The following is a 25,478-nucleotide window of genomic DNA, read 5'->3' as shown; positions in this document are numbered from 1 at the left end:
AATTTAGCTTGAATGGAAATTGGATTACTGATATTAATGGAAGTGGGAACAGTAGTTGGTCTTTTGGTTTGTAGATTGTGGTTTTGGAGTCTACAGTTTAACTTGTCCTACTGTAAAAAAACCAAGGTAAATGCTATTACTAATAATTCAGAAACTAACAGAAATGCTTTTGGGACTTGTTGAATGTCTGTGACTACCAGAAATTTATACGTATCTGTGAATTACGCTGTCAAAACAATTTGTGGGTGCACTATAACTAATTATATTTTCTTTTTATACAGACATTTTTGTACAGTAGAATTTAACGTGTGTCCATAGGCTCTGCCACAGCCCTCCTTGGCTTACTGGGCTGGTCTATACTGTCTATCTGTTAAAAGGTATTGACAGTTTCCTATTACACTAGAACATAAATTCATTAATACTTGCTAGCCAGGTGGACGCTACGGATTAGGGATTATACAACTACAAGTAGTCTATGAAAATGCAATACCATCGTTATAGTTTAGATATATAGTTCTAACACACAGTGTTTGCTGCACTTTAATGTAAAATATCTTTCCCTGCCATATAGCAACACTCCTGCAAACTGTCCAGACTACGTCAGGACTGGCTGTTATTCTGTTTACTAGAGCTATGTATGAACCAGCTGAGGAATTACCTTCCTTGGTAAGTGCCTTTCTTCACTAAGACTGTGCAATGTCACAGTGTTGGTAATCTGTGCTATCAGAGTTGTTTGGAGGCTTTGCTGATACAGAGGCTTGCCAACCTCTGCATCAGTCTTCAACTGGGGCGTAAAGCTGTCACTCTCTCCTTGCCATCTGAAATAGTAAGACCAGGGTTTTGAATTTGAGAGAACAAGTGTCAAGAAATCTCTTCAAATCTTCAAAGTTATGCCCAGAATAGCTTTTCTCCTGTGCTTAGATACTGTAATGGGTGTTATTTTGCTGTTACAGGTCAGTGACTTGCTTCTTGGGACGATGAAAGACGCAGGCGTGCCGGCGTGGTTTGTGAGTAACTGTGGGGCTCTGTGCACGGCAGAACTCCCTGACTCAGTCCTTCTCTTTCTTTGCCATGGAGCACTGGCTATGCTGGATTGGAAGAATGGCAGCATGGGTGAAAATGGAGAGAAACTGTTACTAGATATTGCATCAGTCTTGTTGTCTTTGAGTTCAGAGTAAGTTTGTGTTTCGATTTGTGGTGTTTCGTGTTTGGGAGGAGTGGTTTATCTTTCTACTTCTGTTTTCACGTGACTCCTGTGGTCCTGGTGGAATATCTCTTTGTTTTCTGTGTAATGATATTAGATTGTGCCACAGATCACATTAGTTTTTAATATATTCAGAATAACACTGTAAATTTGAAAAATATAATGGTATTGTATAGGTAATTCCAAATGTCAACTTTTTCTTGCACGCTAAAATAAAATTTTGTTTTCTAACATGAGTGGGATTAATTTACCAACTCCTTTATGATAAGGTGTGTCAGAATCAGTTCTTACATAGTCAGATAAACTTCAGTTTCAGGACATCATGTCTTATTCTTCTAAAAGTTACAAAGAAAAGATATTGTGCCATTGAGTAGAATACTTGAAGAAAGATGAGTTAATTTTTTTTTTCTCACTGCAAGTATTTACTTGCATCTAATGGCCTTACCAGTGCTATTGGATTGGAGGTTAAAGCATGTATTCAGTTCAACCTTTGTTCCTGCCTTGGAGGTCAGTTTTGTGATTTTGTTTTTGTACATAGGGTACTCAGTTTTGATGGTTTTATATGTCAATGAAAAGTTTTCCTTATATTTTCAAGAAGCATGCAGTTATGTAGTGCTGCTCAAATATTAGCAGGTGCATAGTAATTTTTATTTTTGCTTTTAAAAATTAAGTGTGGTATGTCAGGTATCTTTGCATATTTAGGGAGTTTAGCTGTGGCCACTTGATAGCATGTCAGGTAACTGAAGCATGCACTTTGCAACATCCAGGTCATCACTTCTGTGTTCATTCCTTTTCCTTAAGGAATGGCTAGTGTCTTCTTACCTGTTTTCATGTAAGCTAAATGAATGTGACTAATAATTATTTTGAAACACAAATTATTTTTTAAGTGATAAATGAAAATAATGAACTTTACTTTTGTTTTTTCTTTTTAAAAGGTTAAAAGAATCCAGTGTGGCAACATGTTTGTCTAGAGTCCTTGCTATTTGGACTAATTCAGCACTGGCTGCCCTTGCTTCGGGCTCTCCAAATCTGAAAATGAAGCTCAGTGGGAACTCTGACATAATTGGGAAACTGCTGGAATACATTTATACACACTGGGACCACCCTCTGGATGCCATTAGGCACCAAACCAAATTGATATTCAAGAATCTTCTTCAGATACACCAAAGCACCATTACTGGATGCAGTGAAGAATCAGACCCATTCTTTTCAAGGCTGATAAAGCATTTACTAAGCTTGGACTGGCATGTGAAAGGGAAGTACTCTTCTCTTGGCTGTCTTGTGGAGTGTGTGGGCACTGAAAATATACTACAGTTGGACAGAACAATTCCAGTACAAATCCTGGATGTGATGAATGATCAGTCTCTTGCACCTTATGCTAGTGATCTTCTGGAAACCATGTTTACAAATCACAAAGCCCATTTTACTTTGAGTTTTCAAGAAAGCACCTGGATTGATCGGTGGCACAACATCTGGGTTTCTCCTCTTCTGGTAATACTATGTGAAGGGGACCACGACCAAACTACTTACATAATAGATTACTATTTACCAAAATTACTCAAATGTAACCCTGACAGCCTAGGCTACATGATTAGAATTCTTCAGGCCTCTGCAGATGCTAATCTGGGTAAGAAAATAAATTTTGCGTTTGTAATCATAATTGGTTTTTTAAAACAAAAATCTCAGACATGATTTCTGATTTATTATTATTGTTTGAGTTAACTTGGGAAAAAAATTCCAGATGGTTATTATTGCTATTAGTATTTCAAGGTGAAAGTGATAATAATCACAGATGTGTCTTCATGACACGAGCAAAATAATTACTATTCCTTTCCACCTCGTAGGGTACCTTACTGTTCCCTTTACATGCCAGGGTTTGTTATGTATTTGTATTTTCTTCAACTGTTTTTCTGTTCCATTGTTATTTGTTACACAGGCGTGTCCAGTAACAGGGTTTTACAGACTCTTTTTTCTTGCAAATATGTGGATACAAGATTTATGTTGCTCTTTTAGATTTTGACATGGTTTAGTATAATTCTAAAATAATGGCTTGTGAAACCTCATAAGGTCTTTTTTTTTTTTTTTTTTTTCATATGTGTTCAAGATGAAGCTTCTCAGGAACCAGGCAATTTAGAACTAGTTTAATCTATAACAGGACCATTTTTGGGATTTACAGGGTAAAAGTAAAAGGGGGTGGAGGGTTGGTCACGTTGAAAGTGTTGGGAGTTTCTGACAAGCATTGCAAATAGTACGTTGTTTGTGTTACTCAAACTATAATTATTACTAGTTTTAATTTTTTTTTAGGCTCTTGCAGTACTAGAGGAGCTCTTGGAGCATTAATGGCATGCCTGAGAACAGCCAGGTCTCATGGACACCTGCAGCTTTCAAATATCATGAGCAGCGGTCTTGTGTCCACTGAATGTATAAAACAAGGTCTAGTTCATCAGCACAGTCAGGTAAAGGTCAACCTTTTATGTGTACCTTTGAATTAGAACAATTACTTTGATCCTGATCAGTGTGTCAGCTTTGTTTTAAAACAAAGGTATCATCGCAGGTGCCAGTAACTCTTTTATGGTTAACTTCCAAATATCTTTCAGGTTTGCATTGATGCTTTAGGTTTGCTTTGTGAAACCCATCGTACCACGGAAATTGTGTCTATGGAAGAAATGCAACTAATTCAAATTTTTATGATGTACAACTTGAACAGTCAGTCTCCTTCAGTAAGGCAACAGATCGTTTCTTTGCTGAGAAAGGTAATTTAAGACGTTAAACAATGTCCAGTGTACCTGTTACATTAGTTATAACAACATAAAAAAAAATATTCCTGAGTATGTTAATAAGTTGCTCATCTGAAGGAACAGAAGCTCTAAGACCAAGTCTTTGCTGTATGTATTACGCAACTGAATGGTGTTGAGTCATTGCAGGCAAGGGTGGCTTAAACCAAAAATGAAGTGGTTGGTAGGCGTAGTAACTTGGTCATGAGTGGTAGTGGGTGTTGCTTAACCTGTCAGCGCCTGCACAGTTTGCCAGTAGCAAATCGATGTGCTGTAGGGTAAGCAGTGAACCTCGTGTTAGCTTTACTGTGGGCTCAGATTGTGCTTATATAGACTTGTCACACCTCAGACAAATTCACAGTCGCTTGATCAGAAACCTCACCTGGACGACAAGATAGAGGAATATTCATGGAACAGCATGACAAATGTGGCTGTGCCGTTACAGTCTGCAGGAGTCGAGTCAACACTGTAGAAGTTGTTGAGGTCACATGTAGTTCATGGCAGAAGCATGTAGGTAAAAGGAGGAAACCACGAATCCATAAAGAACATTTTGGGAGATATTAATGGGAAAAGAAAACAGTGTGAAAGGAGAAAATAACTAATTTGAGATGGATGGTAAATGAGGGAATAGGTTTGGCAGAAACAAAAGAGAAATCCAGCTCTTTCCATTCTCGCCTGGTGCAGACTGAGGAACATGAGATGGAAGAACTGTGTTAGAGGGAGTGTAATAAGAAAGTAGGTATTACTAGGGAGTAATAAAACAGGTGGAGGAAACATTCTATAGGTGCTAGTCAAACTCTTTAAAGAGAGACACTGAGGCTATAAAAATCATACGCATTAATTGAGCTTTTTTTGTATATGAGTTTAAAGAGGGAGGTGAAAGAAGGTGTTGGAGGTCAGAGGGAGGGGAATAAAGGTCACAAGAGAGATGGGAAGCAAATCCTTGGTTTTGGAATGGAGAGAGAAGGATCTGTTCTGTGTTGTTTTGAGTGCAAATTTCCTAAATATTACAAGAAATATGATCTGGAAAATAAGCTGAAAATCTGCCTTTCCCTTATTTAACTGTGAATGATTCTTGCCTTACCTATGTTTTGCTTTTGTTTTAAAAGTTATTTTGTAGGATACAAGACAGTTCCCAGGTGCTTTATAAATTGGAGCAAAATAAAACCAAGCAAGAGTTACTTGAAAACTCAACTACGATGCATCCTTTGGGGATTTTGCAGCAATATAAAGTAAGTTAGACTGCTAGACACACAGAGGTAAGAGGTGGGATAACATTTCTGAAAGTTCATTGTTCTTGAACAGCTCTGAGTAACATTAGGCTGTGTGTGTGTTAGGAAGTAGTGCAGTGCAGAGGGAAAAAAACCTGTAAAGCCAAACAGTGCTGAGGAGCTCGTCCACTCTGATGCACTAACACAGGATAATTTTGGCCAAATATAGTGTTGTTGATGAACTGAGTCCCTATTAGTATTTGGAGGTGTCTTCAAGGTCAGTGTTTTTCAAAAGCAATAAAGATTGTTATCTGAGTGGTTGCTCCATGATGTGAATTAAAACAGCAGTAAGTGAGGAATGCCTGAAGAGGTAACCTCAATCCAAAAAAAAAAAAAAAATTGGGTAAATGTCCTGTCAGCTGTTGGCCATTTAGTAGTGAGTTTTAAATGATGTGTGTTACTTGGACTTGAAATAGAGATCAGTTGAGCTTCAGTCTTTTTCTTGCTCTCCAGAATGATCAGTGAGTGAGAGAATGACTGAGAGAGCTTCAGTGTGAAGACTTCTTTCTTATTTGTCCTTTTTTAGCTATTTAAAGGCTCACATCATTGGTTTCTTTGTGTTAAACTGTTTCTCTGTCTTGAGTTCTACTTTTCTGGGTCAACTAATTTTCAAGTTTTGATATAATGACCATCTTTTTGGGGGGTGGGTAAGGGAAACTCTTGGGTTAAAAAATCCCAAAGGATTTTTCAGCTTTCACTGTACTCTAGGAAACAAGAAATTTTGTCAGTACAACAAAGGTAGGCCTCCCATTCTTCCAGAATTACCTGTAAGGTCGTAATTTTCTGGGTAACATGTAAAGCAGAATGTCCTGAATTCAGTTGCTTAGAGTTTTACTTATAGTGCAGCAAGTAAACTGTCTTAAATTTTTTCTTGTGATTTTCAGGATTTCATGTCATCTGTATGTGACAGACTTTTTGAGGTATTGTTTCCTGGTTCATCACACCCAACCAGATTTTCTGCACTAAGTATTTTGGAATCAATAGCAGAAGTATTTTCTGTTCCAAAAGGTGAGAAGCCTAATTTATAGACTGTAAGAATGAGTGGTATTGGAGAAGATTCTTTTGCACCATCTAATAAATGTCTGTCAAAGTAAAAGAGTATGCTTAGTCCTTAATTCTTGTGGTGTTTCGTGGGTTGATTTCATTTTACCTGAAGGAAGGATAGTAAGTTTTATTGGAAAAAGTAATATTGAAGTGAAAGTAAATGTTTATGCCTGTTAAATATCTTCCATAAATTGGGTTTCTCTTGCATATCCTGTTTTAAGCAAGGTTTTTCAATTAATTTTTGTTATTATGACAAAACTCCTGAACAAGTTTCAATATATTTGATAACTTACTTCTTTCTCCTGTTCAAATATCTTGATAATTTAAAAAACTGAATTCATAAAAACTCTTGATTGAAAGACCTTGCATATCCTCATGAAATTGTTATACTAAATAGGAAATGGTTTTATTGACCATTTAATGATGCTGTGTTGCTGTTATTTTAAATTTTTGTCATGATGTTATGGAACCCCAGTTCAAGATGTATTAGAACCTTGGAGTACTGATGGTCTTACTGAATCTTGTCTTTAGGTCAGATGACCAACCTAAAAGCATGTTTTCAGGCTTAAATCGTAACTTTTTTTTTTTTTTTAAGAAATTATTTGTGTAAGATTAAAGTTGATTTTGACAGGAAAGAATAAATGTCGTCTTGTTAGATCTTTTCTCAAAATGCATTGATAAATGAACACGTTGATTTTATTATTATGAGTATATAGTGTATTGTTACTGCCTTTTTTTAATAGCAAGTTGTATTGAGAGTTGTTTATAAAAGAAGCTTAGGATTTCAGAAACCCGACATTGCTTTTATAAAGGAGGTTTAGCTGCTGTTGTGTTCTCTGCAGGATGGTGGTGCACATTATTTACATCTTAAAATTTCTGGCTTCTTTATAGCATTATATCAGTCACCAGAAGTCACGACTCCTTTACATAAAAATTAAAACCAAAAAATTGTAATGGCTTACATTTTTGGGGATTATTCCTATGGCAGAAGAACCCAAAAGACCAAACACCAAAACACACTGAATTTTTTAAACCTTTTTTTGAAAGTAATTATTTTCTAATATTACATACTTCCAGGAAAATAATTTTCAAGCAAAGCTAAAAGAAAGATTATTTCCAGTGCTGAATTTAAAGGGAATAAATGGGATTCTGTTTTTGGCAGTAAGTTACTTCAGTATTACTAATTTTTTTTTATAGGGTAAGCTTTTCTTTCCCCCAGCAGTAACCCAGGGTATTTTGAGACCTGCTAAGAGTAGTAGTAAGTTAAAGTTTTAGCTAAAGCATTATTTTAATCTTATTTGTAATGCTTCTTTTAGCGTAGTGAAGCAGAATGTGAATACAGTGCTTATTGTGGAAATAATTACAGCAAAATTATCTAAGTCATTGATTTCTTTGAATAGGTCAGGCACAAGTTTTTCAGTTGGATCAGGTGATTGATTCTGCTCGTGTCCAAACTTTGATCCAGTGTTTTGCCAGTACTTTTGAGGAAGTAAAAGTCCTGGCCTTTGGGCTTTTGATGAAACTACGTGATGTTGCATTTAATTTTCAGGTATGGAATTTAAAAGAGTTTAAAGGGAGTAATTTTGAGAAAGATGACTGTTCTGTATTATACTAGGTACTTGGGTTAGGTACAAAGCATAATTCCTGAAACTTGGAAGTCAGTCCAAGTTATCTGCAGTAGTGTTCATTGCTAACGTATTTTATATATTTTTGTACAGCTTCTGCCCTTACCTAAGGAGGTTTGTTTTACTAATGGATGGAGGCATTTGGGAAGTTCCTTGGGTGTGACTGTGAACTGTGTCAGAGAAGTAGTTAATGTGAACTCCTTGCTTAACCGTGACTTCCCTTTGGAAATGACTGAGGCATTTTGACTTGGTTATTCTTGTATTTTAAGAAATTCAGCTCCTTGTTTCTTTTCCTTTCTGATTGGTCTCAGATTTCATTATATGGTGATATTTTTTAATTTCCCACAAATTTTGCCCTTTGAACTCAATACTGATTTTTCTGCTTATTAGTTAATAAAAAGTGATTTTTAAATTAGTAATTACTGATGAACAGATACTGTTTCCTAGTAACCTGTGCTTCTCTGTGATGTCCATTAGCAGATAAAAGACAGTCATTTTCCTGTGATGTGCAGTGTGATTGAATACTCCTTTATCAATGACTTTCCCCATCCTCAGTATGTATGTAATTGTATCCTTGCTAAATACATGCACATGCATGTTTTGACTGTAAGGTGATCAGTGCACAAAATAACTGTTTCTTCAGAAATATGTACCACCAAACTTAATGGAAACCAGATTCTCAGATTTAAGGGAGGTAAGTAGCTTAATTAAATCAATATGGAAGCTCAGAAAATGAGCATTGTTTTTGTGTTTGTTTTATTTTTTTTTCCAGGATTCTGGAAATCTAGATCTTCTATTCCAAGCAGCAATGGATCTTAGCACAAGTACCAAGCCATATGATTGTGTCACTGCTTCATATTTGTTGAACTTTTTAGTACATCATAAAGGATTGCAGCATGTTTGTTTAGGAAAATGGCTTGAGCATAATGCCCAGGTGGATGAAAACACATCAGTGAGTACAGTGGAGAAGAACACTTTGGCAGGTAACATTTTGGGGAAAAGGTGTTTTTTTGTATTTATTTGAGACTTTACTGCTTTTCCTTGGAGCCCCTGGTGGTCTAGTGGTAAAGGCGTGGCGCTATCACCGCCGAGACCCGGGTTCGATTCCCGGTCAGGGCCACTCCCGGGCAGATGGAGCTCGTTAGCCCTTAAAGGCAACCCACCTACGTCCTAAGGACCTCGCTGCCACCGTCCAAGCTCGCTTGGCCCCGGCAGATGAACCTTAGGATTAAAGGGTGGGCTCAGTTCCGCGCACACTGTGTCTCACCTAAAAAATCCAATGCGCAGGCTGGAAGGTGTAAAGACCTTCCCCAGATCTTCACTCGTGAAGACTGGCCATTACTGCTTTTCCTTTGGTAGCAGGCTTAGTGAGTAAGAAATGCTTATTTCTAGCAGGATTTTAAGTATATTTTGTTTGCTGTTAAGAAGCCAGGTTACTTAATCTGGGTTTGTGTTAAGGTATTGAATATCCTAGAAGATGGCTTTTGTTATTATTTTGACCCATGACATTGAGGCCCAGGTAGCGAGCCTGGTGAAGCTGGGCACATGAAGTGCAGAGAAAGGAGCCTCTGCTTCCTCTAGACCTCAGTCACCCAAAGGGAAGGCAGCAGTAGTTGGTCTGTGTATGTTCCAGTACTTGATGTTTTCTTTCATGACTGCCCCTTGGAGCTCTGGTCACTTGGAAGCATTTTCCTGAGTAATTTGCAGTCCTGCACATACACATCCACAGTAATCAGGCTTTGTTCATATCTGGAATATTTACATTTTAGTGCCCCTGGATGAAAGATGACAGGGCTCTAGGACTGGCAGGTTTGGCAGATTTCTATGTCAGGCTTCATCCACCCTTTTGTAATTTTCAATAAAATTAAAGTATTAATTATTTATAATAAACTATTTAATATAGTTTGTAGATTTTTAGTAAACTCACTATTGTGTACTTTTTGTGCCATTACTGGCTTCTCTATAGATGCCTATTAATACTTCATAGGCAGTGAAATACTGATTTTGAGACATGGTGGTTGTTGCCATAAATGGAGGAAATGTGTGGATAACCTCGTGTCTCATCGTTGTTGTTGTTAGTCATCCACAGCTCCTTGTCAGTGTCTGTAATTCATTCAGATTCTGACACTGAGATGCCGCAAGGTATAAGTACAATTAAAATAGGCACATGTATCCTTGAAAGCTGGTCAGGTTCTTTTGTGGAAAACACAGGGTTCAACTATTTAACCGTGAACTTTTGATGTTTAATATTCTGCTGAACTGATTATTACATTAATGTGTCTCTTAAGGGTGAAGTCTGACTTGCAGTATGTTGTAGGTAACTCCTCGTGACTTCATCATAAGCTGTGGGATTGTCCCCAGGCAGGATCAGGGTTGTGCTTCTTACAGCTACCATTTGATTCAGATAGACAGATTAAATTGACTATAACAGATATTACTGGAATTTAGGTTACTGAAAATCAACAATAACCTGTATTTAAGTTACAAAACAGAGGAAAGTGTAAACAAGAAAACTGCTGTGAATTTTCCATTGAGTTGTTGTGTAAACAGGCTGTATTCCTTAAAATACTTTTTAAAGCAGATTTATTTCTTAGAAAATACAGTATACATATGTATAATGCAAATCTGTGCTTTTAAAAATTTTAGTTATCAAGCTTTTGTTGGTGAATGTTGAAGAAGAAATATTGCAAGCCAAGAAGTCTCTGCTTCAAGCAGCAGCATCGTTCCCAATGTATGGGAGAGTGCATTGTATAACTGGGGCTTTGCAGCAATTATCCTTTAAGTAAGTAAAACATACTAAGTTGTAACTCCATATTCAAGTGCAGTGGAAGAGCTGTTCAGAAGAACATAAAACCATACAGTATTATTTATAACAAAATCCAGGACCTGGATCTGGCTGCTGCGGTGTTTAGCTAGCCCTTTGATACTTCCTTTAAATGTGTTAAACTCAGCCTTAGGACTTTTCAATCTGTACCCTATTTATAGTTTTCATAAATACTGTTGTGGAAGTGTTTGTAACTTCAGTTCTTTCTTTTTTTTTTTTTTTTTTATTATAAAATTATTTTTAATCCATGTTACGATGTTTTTGGATTGTGATTTTGTGTGGTGTTTTTTTTTGTTAAGTAACTTGACACTGGTGTCTGAATGGAAGGAAATGGTGACCAGGCTCATTCTGATGTCATACAAACTCTCTGCTGTAGTATCACCAGTAGTACAGAGCTCCTCACCAGAAGGTCTTATTCCAATGGATACTGATCCAGGTAAAGAAACAAACAAACAGAACGCCCAAAGAATTCTGTTAAAATCTGATGCCCCTGAAGTTCTGTTCATTTTGCAGTGATTAAGAATTAGAACGAGCACCCCTCCCTTAAAGTTTCTCATTGTATATCGTAATTTTCAGCCACTCTTTTAACTTCTGATAAAGGTTGTCTTGACTTCTGCACTAAAAAGCCCCAGACATCTGCAGATTGTGTTGTTGCATCTGTTGAAATGCAGGAGGGGGGGACCATAAATTCTAACTTTCTACTTTAATTGGTCTAATCACCCTAATTTTACATTTTTATTTTTTTAAATGCTAATAGCTTTGTTTTGCACTTATATATAATGACCTTGAAGTAAAAGACCAAACTATCTTAATTATCCCTCTGTGGTTAATATGCAGAAAGTGCAGGTCATCTTCAGATGATTCTGAATGAGATACAACCGCAGGACACAAATGATTATTTTATACAAGCAAAAATTTTGAAAGAACACTGCAAAGAAGAATCTGAAAAGCTGGCTGACCAGAGGCCAATGAAAAATACTTGCACAGAAATGGGAGGTAAATCCAATGCTGTATTATTAATTAAACTAAGGTATTTTTGTGGAGCAGGAATTTTAGGTGGGTTATCAAAAGTGGAAATTACTTGCTCCATATAATGTTTCAGTTCTTACCTCTCAGCAGCTAGTTATTTGGACATGGTTTTAATAATTCACTGTGTTTCTGGAAGACTGTGGTTAATCTCTCTTAAGGCACAAGTGAAGTTTAGTTGTTTTGATATTGACCTAGACTCTATTGCCCTAACTGTACTGGCCAGGTACTCTTTAATGCCTTTTCTATCAAGCAACACTTCTAATACATTCCTTGTTGAAAGGTGTTAGTATGATTTCCCTTTCCAGTGTACACAAGGCTAGTGGGGAATATGTTCATGCAATACAACTTGTTCCATAAAATTACATAAGCAGAAGTTTCAGTTAGAAAGATTCCAGTGGTAAAATTTTAGGTAGTATTTGTCTGTTTTAGTGAATATGCTAATTAAATTAAGCCTTACAGTGATAAAGAAATTGTAAGCTTCGGTGTCTTCAGTGTGGGCTAGAATAAATTTGTAGGATATCTGTACATTTTTTAGTTTAATAGTTCGTTCAACCTTTTGAACTTCCTTTCCTCGCTTGTTTTGTTTCTGTGTTTAAAGTATTTTTGATCGGGCCGTATGAAAGTGGGTAAATAGGTGTAAGTGTCACAGCGACCGCCAGGTGGGGCTGTTGCGCTGCAAACGCGGTGCCTTTGCCAGGCCTCTCCCTTCTGGACGGCGTTCTGTGAGCGATGGATTGAGGAATGGTGGGGAGCTTATCGGAGCCTGGCTCCGAAGCTGTACATGTTTCTGTAGTTCAGCGTGCTGGTAAATAACTATTGGGACCCAAAGGCCTCTACTCTCTAAAATAGTCCTGTTCTGGTAAAATACTCTTGCTACAGCCTTTCCCAAGTGAAATAAAGCACAGTGAGCGTTGAGGAGTGGAAGCAGTTAGGGTCAGCAACACTGAATCATCTTTTCAGCAGGCAAGTTTAGAAACTTTTTCATAGTTAATTGTGTTTCGTAAGAAGATCAGGCAAAGTGCAGTTTAAATTACACATCTGCAACTGAGAACCTTGACTTACACTGTTGCATTTGTTGGGTTTTATTTTTAAGGTAAAGAAAGGCAAATGTGTGATGTCACAGCTCAGATGGTTCTCGTGTGTTGCTGGAGAAGCATGAAGGAAGTATCTCTGCTCTTAGGGACACTGTGTAAACTTTTGCCTTCACAGACTACATCTGAACCTTCAAATGGGTTGATTACTGAAGAACAGGTAGGGAAGTAATTTTTATTATAAAACCTGCAGTTTCTTTTTGGTTGGTGGTGAGGGGAAGGCAGTTTTCAGAAAACTTTTAAGTCTACTGCCTCGTATGGGCCATTTACTGAAGAGTGGGTCTTGATGATCCTTGTGGGTCCCTTCCAACTCAGAATACTCTGTGATTCTATATGGGAAAAGTTGTGGAGGTTTAATTTTTTTTTTCCATGTTCTTGTGGTTTTCTTGATTTATTATACTTACCCTGTTTTCATGATGTTCAGAAAGCGTAACTACAGAAGAAAAATATAAGTGAAGAAATTACCATTATTATTATTGACTTCTGACAGACAAAGAAACTAACAAACTCAAAGAATACTAATTCTAATTGTATCAGATAATTTATGAGATGTATGCTGTGTTTGGGGATACCAGTGCCTCTCTGTGTCCCTACCCTTTGTTGCTCTCTCTCTTGGTGTATATATAAGGCACTTAGCCTTATAGAAGGGCTAAAAATCTTCTAAGCTGATGTCATATTCAGAATGCCTTCTGTTTAATTTTACCTTAAGCTCTTCATTATTTAAACTTCATAGCCAATAGTTCTGAAAATTAAACATGCTGACTAGTCTTAGTCTTGTCCTCCATAGGAGACTGAATTATGAATAATTTATATGTAATGTGACTCTCGTTTTCCTCCAAGTTTTTTGATTTAAGAGATCAGAAATGTTAATATGCCATCGGGGTCTCTCATAGAGTGTTGAGTTCAGTGTTTACAAGAAATTAGATTACCACAGGCATTTATTTGGGAAATATTTTGTGTTTATTAAATTTCTGTTTTTAGTTGATGACCTTTTTGTTTCCATATGGTTTCAACAAAACCAGTCTCTCCATGGAAGATTGAAATATGCAAGACTTACTGCTTTTTAATCTCTTTTTCTTTCCAACAGAAAATACTTAGTTTTTCCTTAGGTGTTAGAGCTTTCCATCTTAAAATAATGAATAGTATAATGCACTGCAGATCTTATTTATCATGTTATCTATTATTTGTGTGCCCCAGAAATAGTGTTGGTATCTTTATTCTTGCGGTGTCTCTACCCTTCATGTTTTCATCTGGTTAACAGCTGTGCTTGTATTGTTGCAGGAGTCTGGAGGGTAGATGAGAGAACAGATACGCATTTCCACCATTATGGTCATTAATCTGTCCCAGGGCAAACAGGAATTGGTATTGTAGAATGAGTCGGCTTTTGCTGTAGCGTCTCTGTCTTTAGAAAGCAGACATTAGTAGATGCCCTTTCAGAAGTGCTGTGTTATTAGGCAAGGAGTTGGACTTTGGTGATCCTTGTGGGTCCCTTCCAATTCAGGATATGCTATGAGTATATGAAGATACCTTTCTCTTCCTATAGATGCCTCCTTAGGTTGTATATGCTTTAGATGTCTTCCCGTAAAACAGAACGTCTGCATTCTAATTTGAAGAGAGCTAGCTGATGAGAAGTTAGTTTGAAACCCTTATTTTCCTCAGACTTGCAAGGAAACACACATAGAAATACAATTTCACTGAATGTATACAAACAGAAGAAATGTGGGCATTTTCTCTGCATTTTTGAAATTGGCATTATTGTATTGTACAAAAAAAAAAAGGTGATTTCATCATAAATAACTGAAAATGTCAACAACATAACTGCTGTGGTTTCAGACTTCTATTAAACACTTTCAGTGTTGACAATTAAGAGAATTGGATTTTGGTATCTGATGCATGTAGAGCCTTCCTTTCAAGTTGCCCATTCTTTTTCTTCATTCTGTAGGTATTAAAAGAGATTTAAGAATACAGAGAAGAAAAACTCAAGAGAAACCTTGGTCATCTTGCCTTGAGTCAGGACTAAGTCACTGTTGAAAAAAAAATCTGGTAGCACAGCTTGGCCAGTCTGTTGTCATCCCGTTGCAAACTATCCCCGTCTTGTACCTGTGTAGGAGAGGTTGGCAAAGGCAGCTCATGTACGATAGATACTTTGTTGTTGTTGCAAGGAAGTTGGGACAATATCCGATTTGCTCTCTCCTTGTCTTTTGAGTAAGAGATTGGGTTTACACGGCATTTGATAGCACTGTGCACACTGACTATAACATCTTCAGCTCTGTGGTGTGGAAATGCATGTACAGAAAGAGCAGACTCAAAATGTCATATCTGGAGTCGCAGTCTTCAAAATCTGTTCTCCCATGGTTGCTTTGCCTTCAGAAGCAGACATAGGAAGGGCACAGAATATCTGGAGTATAGTAAATCCATCTATTCAAATACATACTCTACATTTTCCTTCTGATTCTGAAAGTCCAATGATAGCGTGGTCAAAGCTCTGCCTGTTAAGACGCTCAATGCAAATAGTATCATGTCCTAGTAACCACCAGGTAATTGACAAAACAATATCTAACGAAGACTGTGTTGAGTTTGTCATATGGTCTGCAAATCACGAGAGTTCTGCAAGCCTGGACGAACCTTAGCTCTTCCTCAAACTCCTGTTTATCTCACCTGTGAAGTTTGAAGACTGCTTTGGGAGATCAGCTTGCCAGAGCTGTGTGCCAGAGTGAAAAGACTTAGTTGTCCCAATGCCAGGGATTCTGCTTATGTTAACCCAACAGTCCAAGAGAGCTGATCTGAGCCCTTGTGATGGAACACTGAATTGACAGAAGGCTCGTAAGTCCTGACAGACCTCAGTACTTGCTACTTATTTGTGCCACCAGTGCAAAAGTGTGGCTCCTATTGCTGCTTTGGAGCAGATGCAAGCACTTTGTTCTGCCATAGGAAGAATTATAAAAAAAAACCCAAACCCAAATCCACCAAGAAAACCAACCTCTCCTCGGGTCTTACTGTAATCAGTCATCTCCTCTGGACATTTATTGTGTTTGGCAATATTTCACAGACTACAATTAGTTTTGAGTTGAGATGCTTTTGCAGTCCTTTATGCATTTTAAGCCATCGTCTACTAATGGTTTGAAAAAACCCACCATCTAGAATGTAGAACCTTACCGTAGGTGGCATCTTACTTATGTGAAGGCACAAATGTACCAACCACTTTCCAAAGCTCTCTCAGAACATCCTGTACGTAATTTATGTCTTGAATGCCGAGATTCTTGGCCTCAACAGCAAGCATGGCTCTATAAAGTTTTCGCTTTTGATTTAGTAATACTAACCTGTTGTATCTTGATAATCTTGTTGTATCTTGTAATCTTTGACCAAGATGATCAAATGTATTTATTATATTTGCTCCCTACTCCATATTTGAGTGTTTTAACTTCCTCAGGGGTGCTATTTCATGTGCAAGCAAAGTTGGTAGAGGCACCTTGTGTTATAGTTGCTGTGCATCTTTATGATGTTGTAGAAGATGTGAATTCTTTGACTTCTCCATCATGTTGTATGAAGTAATGGTTTTCTGACATGAGGAAGCTGGACACTCAGGGATGGCATGATGCCATTAGATAAGAATCCATGCCTACACACTTGCCTCAGGCTCAGGCTGGTGTTATTTGCAAGAACTGAGTTACGGCAGTGCTTTTTCTAGCCTATGAGTTCAATTTGATTCAAGCTTCTAGGCAGTATAGCTGTTGCAAAAAGCTCAGAAGTATAAATACTAAAGTTGAAAGTTACATGACAAAAAAAGAATCTTGTGAATTGCTCTAAAAATGTAAGGGTGGTGGTGGAACAGGATGGTAAGTTGATTTGCCTGTGTATGGTTTTCTTGTTTCAGTTTTGTTTACACACCTGGAGAGTTGGTCTATCTGTGGGTCAATTCCATCTGAATAAAGGGCACTTACTCTTTTTGGGCTAGAAAGCTGAAATGAAACCCTGTGGGTACATAAACTACCTTAAAATCCACTTAGAGAAATAACCTTTTTAGCTCAAATATGTCCAGTTATTGTGTGTTTCACATTAGGTGGATTTTAGCTGCAGGAAATAATAACTAGACTGTCTCAAATTTTTATTTTTTTAACTGTTGCAGTCTCATTGCTTGAGTAATACAAATTATTTAACTGGAGGATGACAAGCTATACAGCTAGATATGACAAACTTCTCTGACAGCTTAATTAATTGTCAAACTATTAAAATACTAAAGTCATAAGTAACAGAATAAGTAGAATTTTATAAGAAACTTGATATGATTTTATGCATGGTCTTACATAAAAGCTTTAAAGAAACTTCTGCTGGGGAACTTCTAGGAAATACTCCTGAAGAAAATTTTGCATAATAGAATTAAATATGTGCTATGCATTTTAAACAAACTAAATTGGAAGTCTGATTTAGACCTTGAAAGTTGATGAGAATTAGAGCAAAAAACCCAACAAATAAAACAACCTAGTTTAAAAACTTGGTATCCTGATAGAACTCTAGAAAGTAATTATGAGTAAAAGTGTAGTTACCCCATTTGCCTTTTTGACACTTAAATATAGCTCTCATTGCTAAATACATACAACATCTTTTCATTTTAAAAGCATTTCTAAGAGTCCGCAGCAATTATGCAGAATCCTAGAACCTTAAAAATAGCTAAAGTAGATTTGTTTCCCTTTGGTGCAATTTTTGGAGTTTGAATTTTGTATCTTACATATTTTTGTAGATGTTTGCTTTGGCTGTTATTCTGTAGTAGATATTTTCTTTGGGATTTTAGGTAAGAGTGTAGGCAGACACTAAAGATTCTAAATTTTCCTCTGAAAATAAGAGTTGTTCCTTCTCTTAAAATCTGTATACCTCTTGGAAAAATAATCAATTTTATGTCCATCATGTCCTTTTTTTTTTTTTCCTTTTTTTGAGGGTATAGAACTACCCTTTTAACCTGAAAAATTGAGTATAGTATTTGTTATCCTTAAACTTTGTGGTTTTTTTTTTTCTTTTGTTTGGTTTTGTTTTGGGTTTTGTTTGTTTGTGTTTTGTTTTGGTGGTTTGTTTTTGTTTTTGTGGTTGGTTTTGTTTTGTTTTTAGATTTTATTTTTTTTTATTATAGGACTTCTAGTTACTTTTTGCTTGTACCGGTGACCTTTCCAACCTAGGGAAGGATTGCTGCTTGTAATGGCAGAGAATTTTGCATATATATAAATGAATTGTGTATATCTAATTTTACATTTTCTTTTTTTAGGTTAAAAATATTGGTGATTACTTCAAACATCATCTGCTGCAATCAAGGCACAGGGGTGCATTTGAATTGGCATACGCTGGCTTTGTGCAACTTACGGAAATGCTTCCCAGGTAGAAGATGGGCACCTATATGTTTCTAATCTAATAGTTTTACCAAACTGTGGCATTTGAACCAACTGAACCAACCAACTGAAAGTGCCTGTGCAGGGGGGGATCCTTGATTTCATGTGGATTTTATTCGAGTTTGATGAAGGCACGATTACGACATTTAGTTGCATGATGTCTGGGACTTGGACTGTGATACTTATGGTTAGAGATGGTGCTTAGGCATTGAAAAATGATACAGATGTTTAATGCTTGCTGCATTTTTCTTAGTCTCCGGCACGTTATTTTACTGAACAGCTTCTAAAAACTCTTGGGAAAAGCAGGAGTGTAGAATTCTGCCATCTCTCTCCCTTTCCTGGTCCTTTACAAAAATGAATGCCAGAGTTTGTTTTAGACAGGATGTTTTCTTGGAAACTTTTATTACCTGTCACTGAGTTGTTTATTCTGACATTTGGAAGAATACCTGACTGTGCATCACAAGATACGATGTGGAATCTGTTAATTTTCCTTTTCTTTCTCCTTGTTTTTACTTTCCTAGAAGAACTAAATGAGGTCTGGCCAAGATGGTTGGAATTTCCATTACATGTTTAGCTACCTATTTTAAGTGTTGGTAATGTTTCTTGATGATATACAGTGTTGATATCATGCCCAGTTTTTAAATCAAAATCTCTACCAACTTTGTGGGGTTTGGTGTTGCTGCTTTTTTTTTTTTGTTTAATGTAGTTTTTTGAAAGACCAGTCAGATTTGCAGTTTGCAGTACATGTATTTTCTCACCAGTGTCAGGTTAAGTAACCATTGTTCCCTTTCTGCCCCAAGTCGGCCAGTTTGAGGTGCAGATCTGTGTCTTCTTTATTTCTTACTGGAAACATTTTTGATGTTTTCAGTAGAGACTGGCTGTCTGACCAGGTTCACTGTGTGTCGTCTCAGACAATTTTACCTACAGAACAGAGGGGTCTCTGGCACAGGATGTTGGTGAGGCAGCTGTGTATATGTACCAGCACTGCTCCAGGAGCTGGTGAGATGTTAAACTGTAAAGCCACGGTTCAGTTGGTGATGTATCTGTAGAAGGTATATTATTTTCTTGTGTGTGTTGGCAATCTGAGGGATTTTAAGTTGGCCTGAGTCACACAACCTTACGTTACATTTGGTTATCTACTTAAAAAGCAGAAAGAAAGAAACTGATGTGCGATACTGTTATTGCTTACCTTTTTACCTGTCTATATACATTACATATATTTGTGTAAATGTTGTGCTCTTTTTCTGTGCTATGAAAACTTGGCTGAGGAAGTTTTAAGGTGATACAAGTTTCAAAGGATTTATTCCTCCTATCAAATTGAAGAGAATCTGGCCATCAGAGTAATACTGTTAAAAAAACCCCCAGCAAACAGACCTTTTACAACCACAAGGGGTTTTTTTGAGAGGAGAAAGGAGGTGATCCAAATAGGTACAGCCCGACTAGTCTGATCTCAGTCAATATGCAGGGACTGTCTAATGATGTTTAAGGTCTTTTCCAACAGAAAACATTCTATGAACTTTGTAGCAAATAAACTAAAAACCAGCAAATACTGGAAAACATATAAAACATATAAAGCAGTTTATAGCAGACTAGCTGTTTTTCTTTAATTTTCAGTTTTTACATTTGTTCTAAAAGCTGAGGCAAATAGAGTAGAGCAAATCTACCTAGAATTCAGAAAAGTTCCTGGTGTGTTCGTTCTCTCTCCCTTTTTCTACCATTGTATTCAATGGAACACCATCCACTTAACAGCAGACTTATATTGGGTTGTAAAGTGAAGAGCCAAGCTCAAGAGAACTCTGCTTCTCTGGAAGTTATTAAAACCTTGAGCAGTGTGTATATATCATCAAAACCAAAACCCGAGTAATTTTCCTCTTCTGAATTAGCAGTTGTCCATAACAGTTTTTTTGACTTAGCATTTTTAAAGTTAAGGTATCTCAGGCAGAGCAAGTATTCCTTTAGGAAAAGACAGTTAAAAGAACCACAGAGCAGCACTGTGGAAGTACATTTGTTTCAACCAAAGACAATATTTTCCATGAACTGTAGGTCTCATGGCATATATTTGTATTTAAAATGAAGGAGAAAGAAGACTGATACCAAAACAGCAAATTACTCTTTGATTTGGTACTGCAGGGATATGAAGAGTATCTTGAGACTCTTCTCCAAAATGGGTTCATTAAGTCTTGGTGAATGCAGCCACTTTACAGGTCTGTTGAGTGTCATAGAGTCTTTCCATGTTCCCTGCTACAGCTGAGGGGCTCCTCTGCAGGTGAATCTCAACTGGTTTACCTCTCTCCACAGATGCAAAGTTCATGGACAGTCTTGAAGCACGTGTATCACATTCTGTATTGATTTACTGCTGTGTCCACAATACTAGCAGAGAAAACCTTTGTCTGGGGCACCTTACAATAATGTATGGCTTAAACACGATACCTTGTTGGACAGAACTGAGCTCAAGATCTACAGAAACATCCTTGACATTTGAATTCATTCTTTCTGTAAGACAGAGTGAAAAATCTGTCATTAAGACTGTGCCAAATCCATTTCCCAAGCATTTATTAATTAGTCTAGCTGAATATGGTCCTTCACTTTTATAGCCAAACATTTTCTTAAAACTTTATGCTGCAGTGTATACCATCTAGCTCACTTTTAGCTATACAAACCTTAAACACAAGTCTTTATAAGAACCAAGAGTAGACTTCTTTCTAGACAGAACAATGGTATTCAGACCTGTTTGAGGTAGTGGTGAAAGAGAAGTATTTCCTCTGCAGAGATTTCTTACAAACCTGATGAAATTTGATCTCTGTCTTGAAATTTGGATGTAAATTGCTGAGTCGGCTCTAAGTATGCAAGCTACCATTCTTCCGTTTCCCCGCTCATATTCCTTCTGGGAGTGTAATGCTCCATTTGTCATGCCTGCTTCATGTTGCCTGCAGCTGCACCTTTAGAAGACCATACAGTTACATAACAAGGAACATTCATATCAATGAAACAAGCAATGTGTTTTTTAGAAAAAAATATTTTCCCGTGAAAGGCCTGAAGAAATTACAAATATTCATTTGGTCTGATAACGTGGTGGTTAGGGAGAGTACGTGGAAGTCGCTAGGTGTTTGCTCTCAACTTGAATCTTCTGTAATCCTTCTACATACTCAAACAATTTCTCTGTCCCAAATGATGTTTTACCCCTTCAGCTTTTAGTTTATTTAGTGATCTCTTTTTTGACAGATCAGGTAGAACATAGCGATTTCTAGAAATCTCAAATGGTGTTGCATAACTATAGCTGTAGTGCGTTGCTTCACTAAAGTCGCAGAATGTGAGCATAAGGTTTGGGAAGAGTTATGTCATACAGCACAATGTATTTACTTAGAAATAATGTATTTTGAACATTTTTAAATACCTGAATTGGAACTTAAACGGGGTGAACACTATTTTAGGTGGTGCAGCAAGTTAGGACCATATCCGATAGTTTTCTGGAAAACTGTAATGATAAAGAAGAATCCTGGTTTGATTTACAATTGTTTAATCTGTCAGTATCAATGGAAATTATTCATCTGTACCTAGTCAGTCTGATCTTCTGTAATATTTCTGTTGGGGAACTGGGAGCAGACCCTCCTAATCCTTTGCACTAAACTATGCTTCTGTCTCATTTTGTTGCTCTGAAGTGACTGTAACTCTTTGCTTTCCCAGGCTCCTGTGATCTGCTGGGAAGACTTGTAAAATTGAAATGTCACTAATGGACTTTCTAGTGAAACTTACTAAAAGTGTAAATAACTTTTCAGCAAAAGTTATCATTAATCACTGATGTGAAGGGAGGAGTCTCAAAGGGAGAGAAAGAAACTCAGGGATGGGATTTGTGATGCTTTAGAATTAGGAAATATATGAGAAAAGGAAGCATAAGATACAATGTTAAGGCACTGCTCGGTTCAAATACATATTAATTTTGACACTGTTGATATTTTCCCTCCCATTTCTTTTCCTGCTTGATGAGAAAGCGAGATAGGGGTAACAACACTGTCTTTCTGAAATTTTGAGGCCACCCAAGGTTCTCTCTGCTCTGCTTTACTGATAGAGAAACCTCAAACCAGCACCCTTTTCAGTGCACCTATGTAGTTTGGAAAATTTTGCTTCATATAGAGCAGTTGCTATGAAAAGGAGGATGCAAGTGGAACAACTTCGCAGTTTCAGAGAAGTTGTTCTTAAAAGTAGCCTTATAACTTGAATAGTCATGCTCTTCTGAGGCTAGATTCTTGTCTCTTTATTTGCCTGAGAAGTGTCAGGGGAAGTATCTGAGTCTGGCTTTATGAAAAACATGAATCACATTACTTATGGACAAAAGAATAATTCTTCAGGTCTATCAAGAGAGGAAAAATGGTGAAAGAAAACCCCTTTTTCCCCAGATAGGAACTAATTGCAGCGATTGGAAACGCCGAATCTGGATACACCCATATAGAAAATGCTTCTGGTCATGTGAAATTGATGCTGCAAAACACTGACATCCAGGAATGCCAAATCCAAGATCAACCCTTTGTTAACACACCATTTATTTTGGATAGGAGAAAATACAGACTTATAACTTAGGAGCAGGGGTTTAGCTTTAGTTTTGGGTTTCCAGGCTTTTTCTACTCATTGGTACTGACCACAGAAAGGGTTTGAGGCATGTATGAAATTCTTATAACCGGCAAGACAGACAGAAAATTGTAGATTATACTTAATGTACTGCATCTTAAGTAATTTGTGTATCAAGTTACTGTGTTATATTTTCGTTATCAGCAGTATTTGATTGATCTGGTAGAAATAATTACTATTTCATTCTGGAAAATGACATTTGAGCTTGAGACTTCATTATTCTTAAAATTTAGGGCCACCTGCTTCTTAGGACAATATTCTTCTTGCCAGACCATAAGGAGAGATGGAGCTGCCAAATTTCAGGGAGTAGTCATCTCCATTGCAAAGTCAATAGTTTCTAATGTTTCTAAGTCTAAAGCAATAACTCTTTCACCTTCTAATAAATAAAAGTGCATTGGTGGGTGACTGAACAAGGTAGAATTACTTGTGGCAAGATCAAAGCTTTAAGGGAGTCTGAAGTTTATTGGACTTCAGTATGTTTCTCGTCTTTCTGTGAGTACTGAAAGGGGAAAACCCTGTCAGTTTACTTAATAAAAAAGTATGCAGTGTACTATGTAGCAACTTTTAAATATTTCTTTAATGCTTTACTTTGTGTTCCTCTGCACCCCAGCAGATGGGAGTATTTCTTGTGGTGTATGTACTGGGAAAATGTACTGAAGAGAGGTGGGCACCGTTCTTTGAATAACTAAACTAAGACGTTGAACTTCTGCTTATCTGGGGATGTAAAACCAGGTGCAGACATGACCAGAAGGAGTAGGTTTTGCAGAAAGTGTTGACGTGGATAAAGAGAACTGCAAGGTAGCATTTAACTGCAGAGACCTGTGGAGAAGATCCATGAGGAGTTTTGCATGGTCTCAACCCTAGAATTGTGTCCCCCTTGTGTACCCGAAAACAAGCAAAGGGACACATCCTGAAAGTAAGCTGGGGGAAACCAGTTACCAGCAACAGAAAGAGAAAAGTCAAAGAAAAGAGAAGTCACTGTGAGTCTCCGGCTTAATTTGATTGCTTCTGTCGAACACTCAGGAAGTGCCCTTCTTTTATGCTGTGGCATGAGGTGACATACCTCTTGTGAACCTGTGTTTCTCTAGAGTTCTGGACTACTGGTTTGCATTCTGGCTGTGGTTTTTCAAAAGACACTGCCCTTAAAAACTGGGGAAGAGGCCTGGCAGCAGTGCAGGAAACCTGTGGTGGAAATCCTACAGGAACTGCCAAAGAGTAAGAAGTCTCCTGCTGACCTCTGTGGCACTTCTATGACCTCAGTTTTCTGCATTACTGATTTTCTGTTTATTTTGTAAAAGAAGGAAAGGAGGATTTCACTGCTTGCTATCAGGTTTTTAGCCTACATGAATTCTTGCTTTAGTAAGAGGACAATGAAGAAGGAGAGATTAGATGCAGAACTTCCATTAGCTTTTGGGTTTCACCTGCTACCTTTTAACTTTTCTTCTAAATTCTATATTTTAGTCACTTAGATAGAAAATTTGATTGTAGTCTTACTGTAAGATAGACTTCTTAATCACGAATTTAATTATAGTTTATATTTTTAGGGAAGTCCTGCATGGCTGAGATAATTGGAGTTGTATTGCCCATAGTGATTAATTCTTTCTTCTGCTCTGAGTCAGTGTCAAACCAGTGTGACAGGTTTTAATAACTACTTCCCGTTAATAGAAATTTTCGTAACAATGAATGATCCTTCTGGAACATTGACATAAGATTAATGAGCTGGTCTTGCACACTGAATATGGTACGTTTTATTGAACTGAACAGCACCAGAATTTGAAGTAGACTTGAGTTTTCCTTGTCCTTGGAAGTCCTCTGCTTGCAGGCAATGCTGAGTTTTATAACTGCAGAGGAGGAGTATTTGATCATAAGAGAGCAATTTAGGTATTTTATCAAAAGTTTGACTGACTTAGTATTTTAAAAAGAGCAGTATGTCTTGTTTTTCATTCCTTCTCTTGCTCTGAGGTTTGCAGGGTTATTTACATAATGTATACTTTGAGGGGCTTCAATTTTGGTTTGTATGGTTATAAACATAATTGTTAGTTAATGTAAGGGTCACGCATCACCTACTGTGTGACAACAAAGATATGAATTTGTGAAGTGCCACTTCCTACACAGTGACTGATGTGCATATGCCTTTGTTTTTTTTCTCCAGAACAGGGTAATAGTTCTTGGCAGAGTATTGTTGCAGTGTGGAGGCACAGAATCTTGTTTTCTGTTCAGTGAAATATACTTTCCTTGTGGCACTCAATAAGTGGAGTTCATATAATTTGTACCAACGTTGGAAAAATGTACAGTTACTTTTTTAATTTATTTCATTTCATAATAAAAATCTGCATGTATGCTTGGAGACGTTAACATCTAGTAAGAAATATTTTTTTTGGATCACTAATTGCTTTCTTTGACTCTGTCCTGGTTTTCTTTGTTTGTTTCGTGTTTCCCATGTATATTTGTTTGATACAGGTGTAACAGTGAGAGTCTGCGCAAGATGCCAGAGCAGTGGCTAAGCTGTGTGTTGGAAGAAATCAAAGCTTGTGATCCTTCATCTACACTATGTGCAACCAGACGTAGTGCAGGAATTCCATTCTACATACAGGTACCACATAATGTTATTACCTCTG

The 25,478-nt window shown here is 37.2% G+C and overlaps 1 protein-coding gene across 1 annotated transcript in view; it reads left to right on the top strand.

Moving 5' to 3' along the window:
- The window catches only part of THADA (THADA armadillo repeat containing), a 160,545-nt gene that overhangs the window by 6,232 nt on the left and 128,835 nt on the right, over positions 1 to 25,478 (top strand). The window contains 15 exon segments of the mRNA XM_050315607.1: positions 572 to 666; positions 954 to 1,174; positions 2,140 to 2,831; positions 3,509 to 3,660; positions 3,802 to 3,957; positions 5,088 to 5,210; positions 6,134 to 6,257; positions 7,694 to 7,842; positions 8,691 to 8,901; positions 10,565 to 10,700; positions 11,042 to 11,178; positions 11,580 to 11,738; positions 12,865 to 13,022; positions 18,117 to 18,226; positions 25,321 to 25,453. Of these exon segments, the coding sequence (XP_050171564.1) occupies positions 572 to 666; positions 954 to 1,174; positions 2,140 to 2,831; positions 3,509 to 3,660; positions 3,802 to 3,957; positions 5,088 to 5,210; positions 6,134 to 6,257; positions 7,694 to 7,842; positions 8,691 to 8,901; positions 10,565 to 10,700; positions 11,042 to 11,178; positions 11,580 to 11,738; positions 12,865 to 13,022; positions 18,117 to 18,226; positions 25,321 to 25,453 (2,756 nt within the window).

This window comes from Myiozetetes cayanensis, unplaced genomic scaffold (genome assembly GCF_022539395.1).
Source record: "Myiozetetes cayanensis isolate MyiCay16 unplaced genomic scaffold, myiCay2020 scf2-11, whole genome shotgun sequence".
Taxonomy (NCBI): Eukaryota; Metazoa; Chordata; class Aves; order Passeriformes; family Tyrannidae; genus Myiozetetes; species Myiozetetes cayanensis.
Note: the sequence above shows the minus strand (reverse complement) of the source record. Positions and strands in the feature narration are given on the sequence as shown.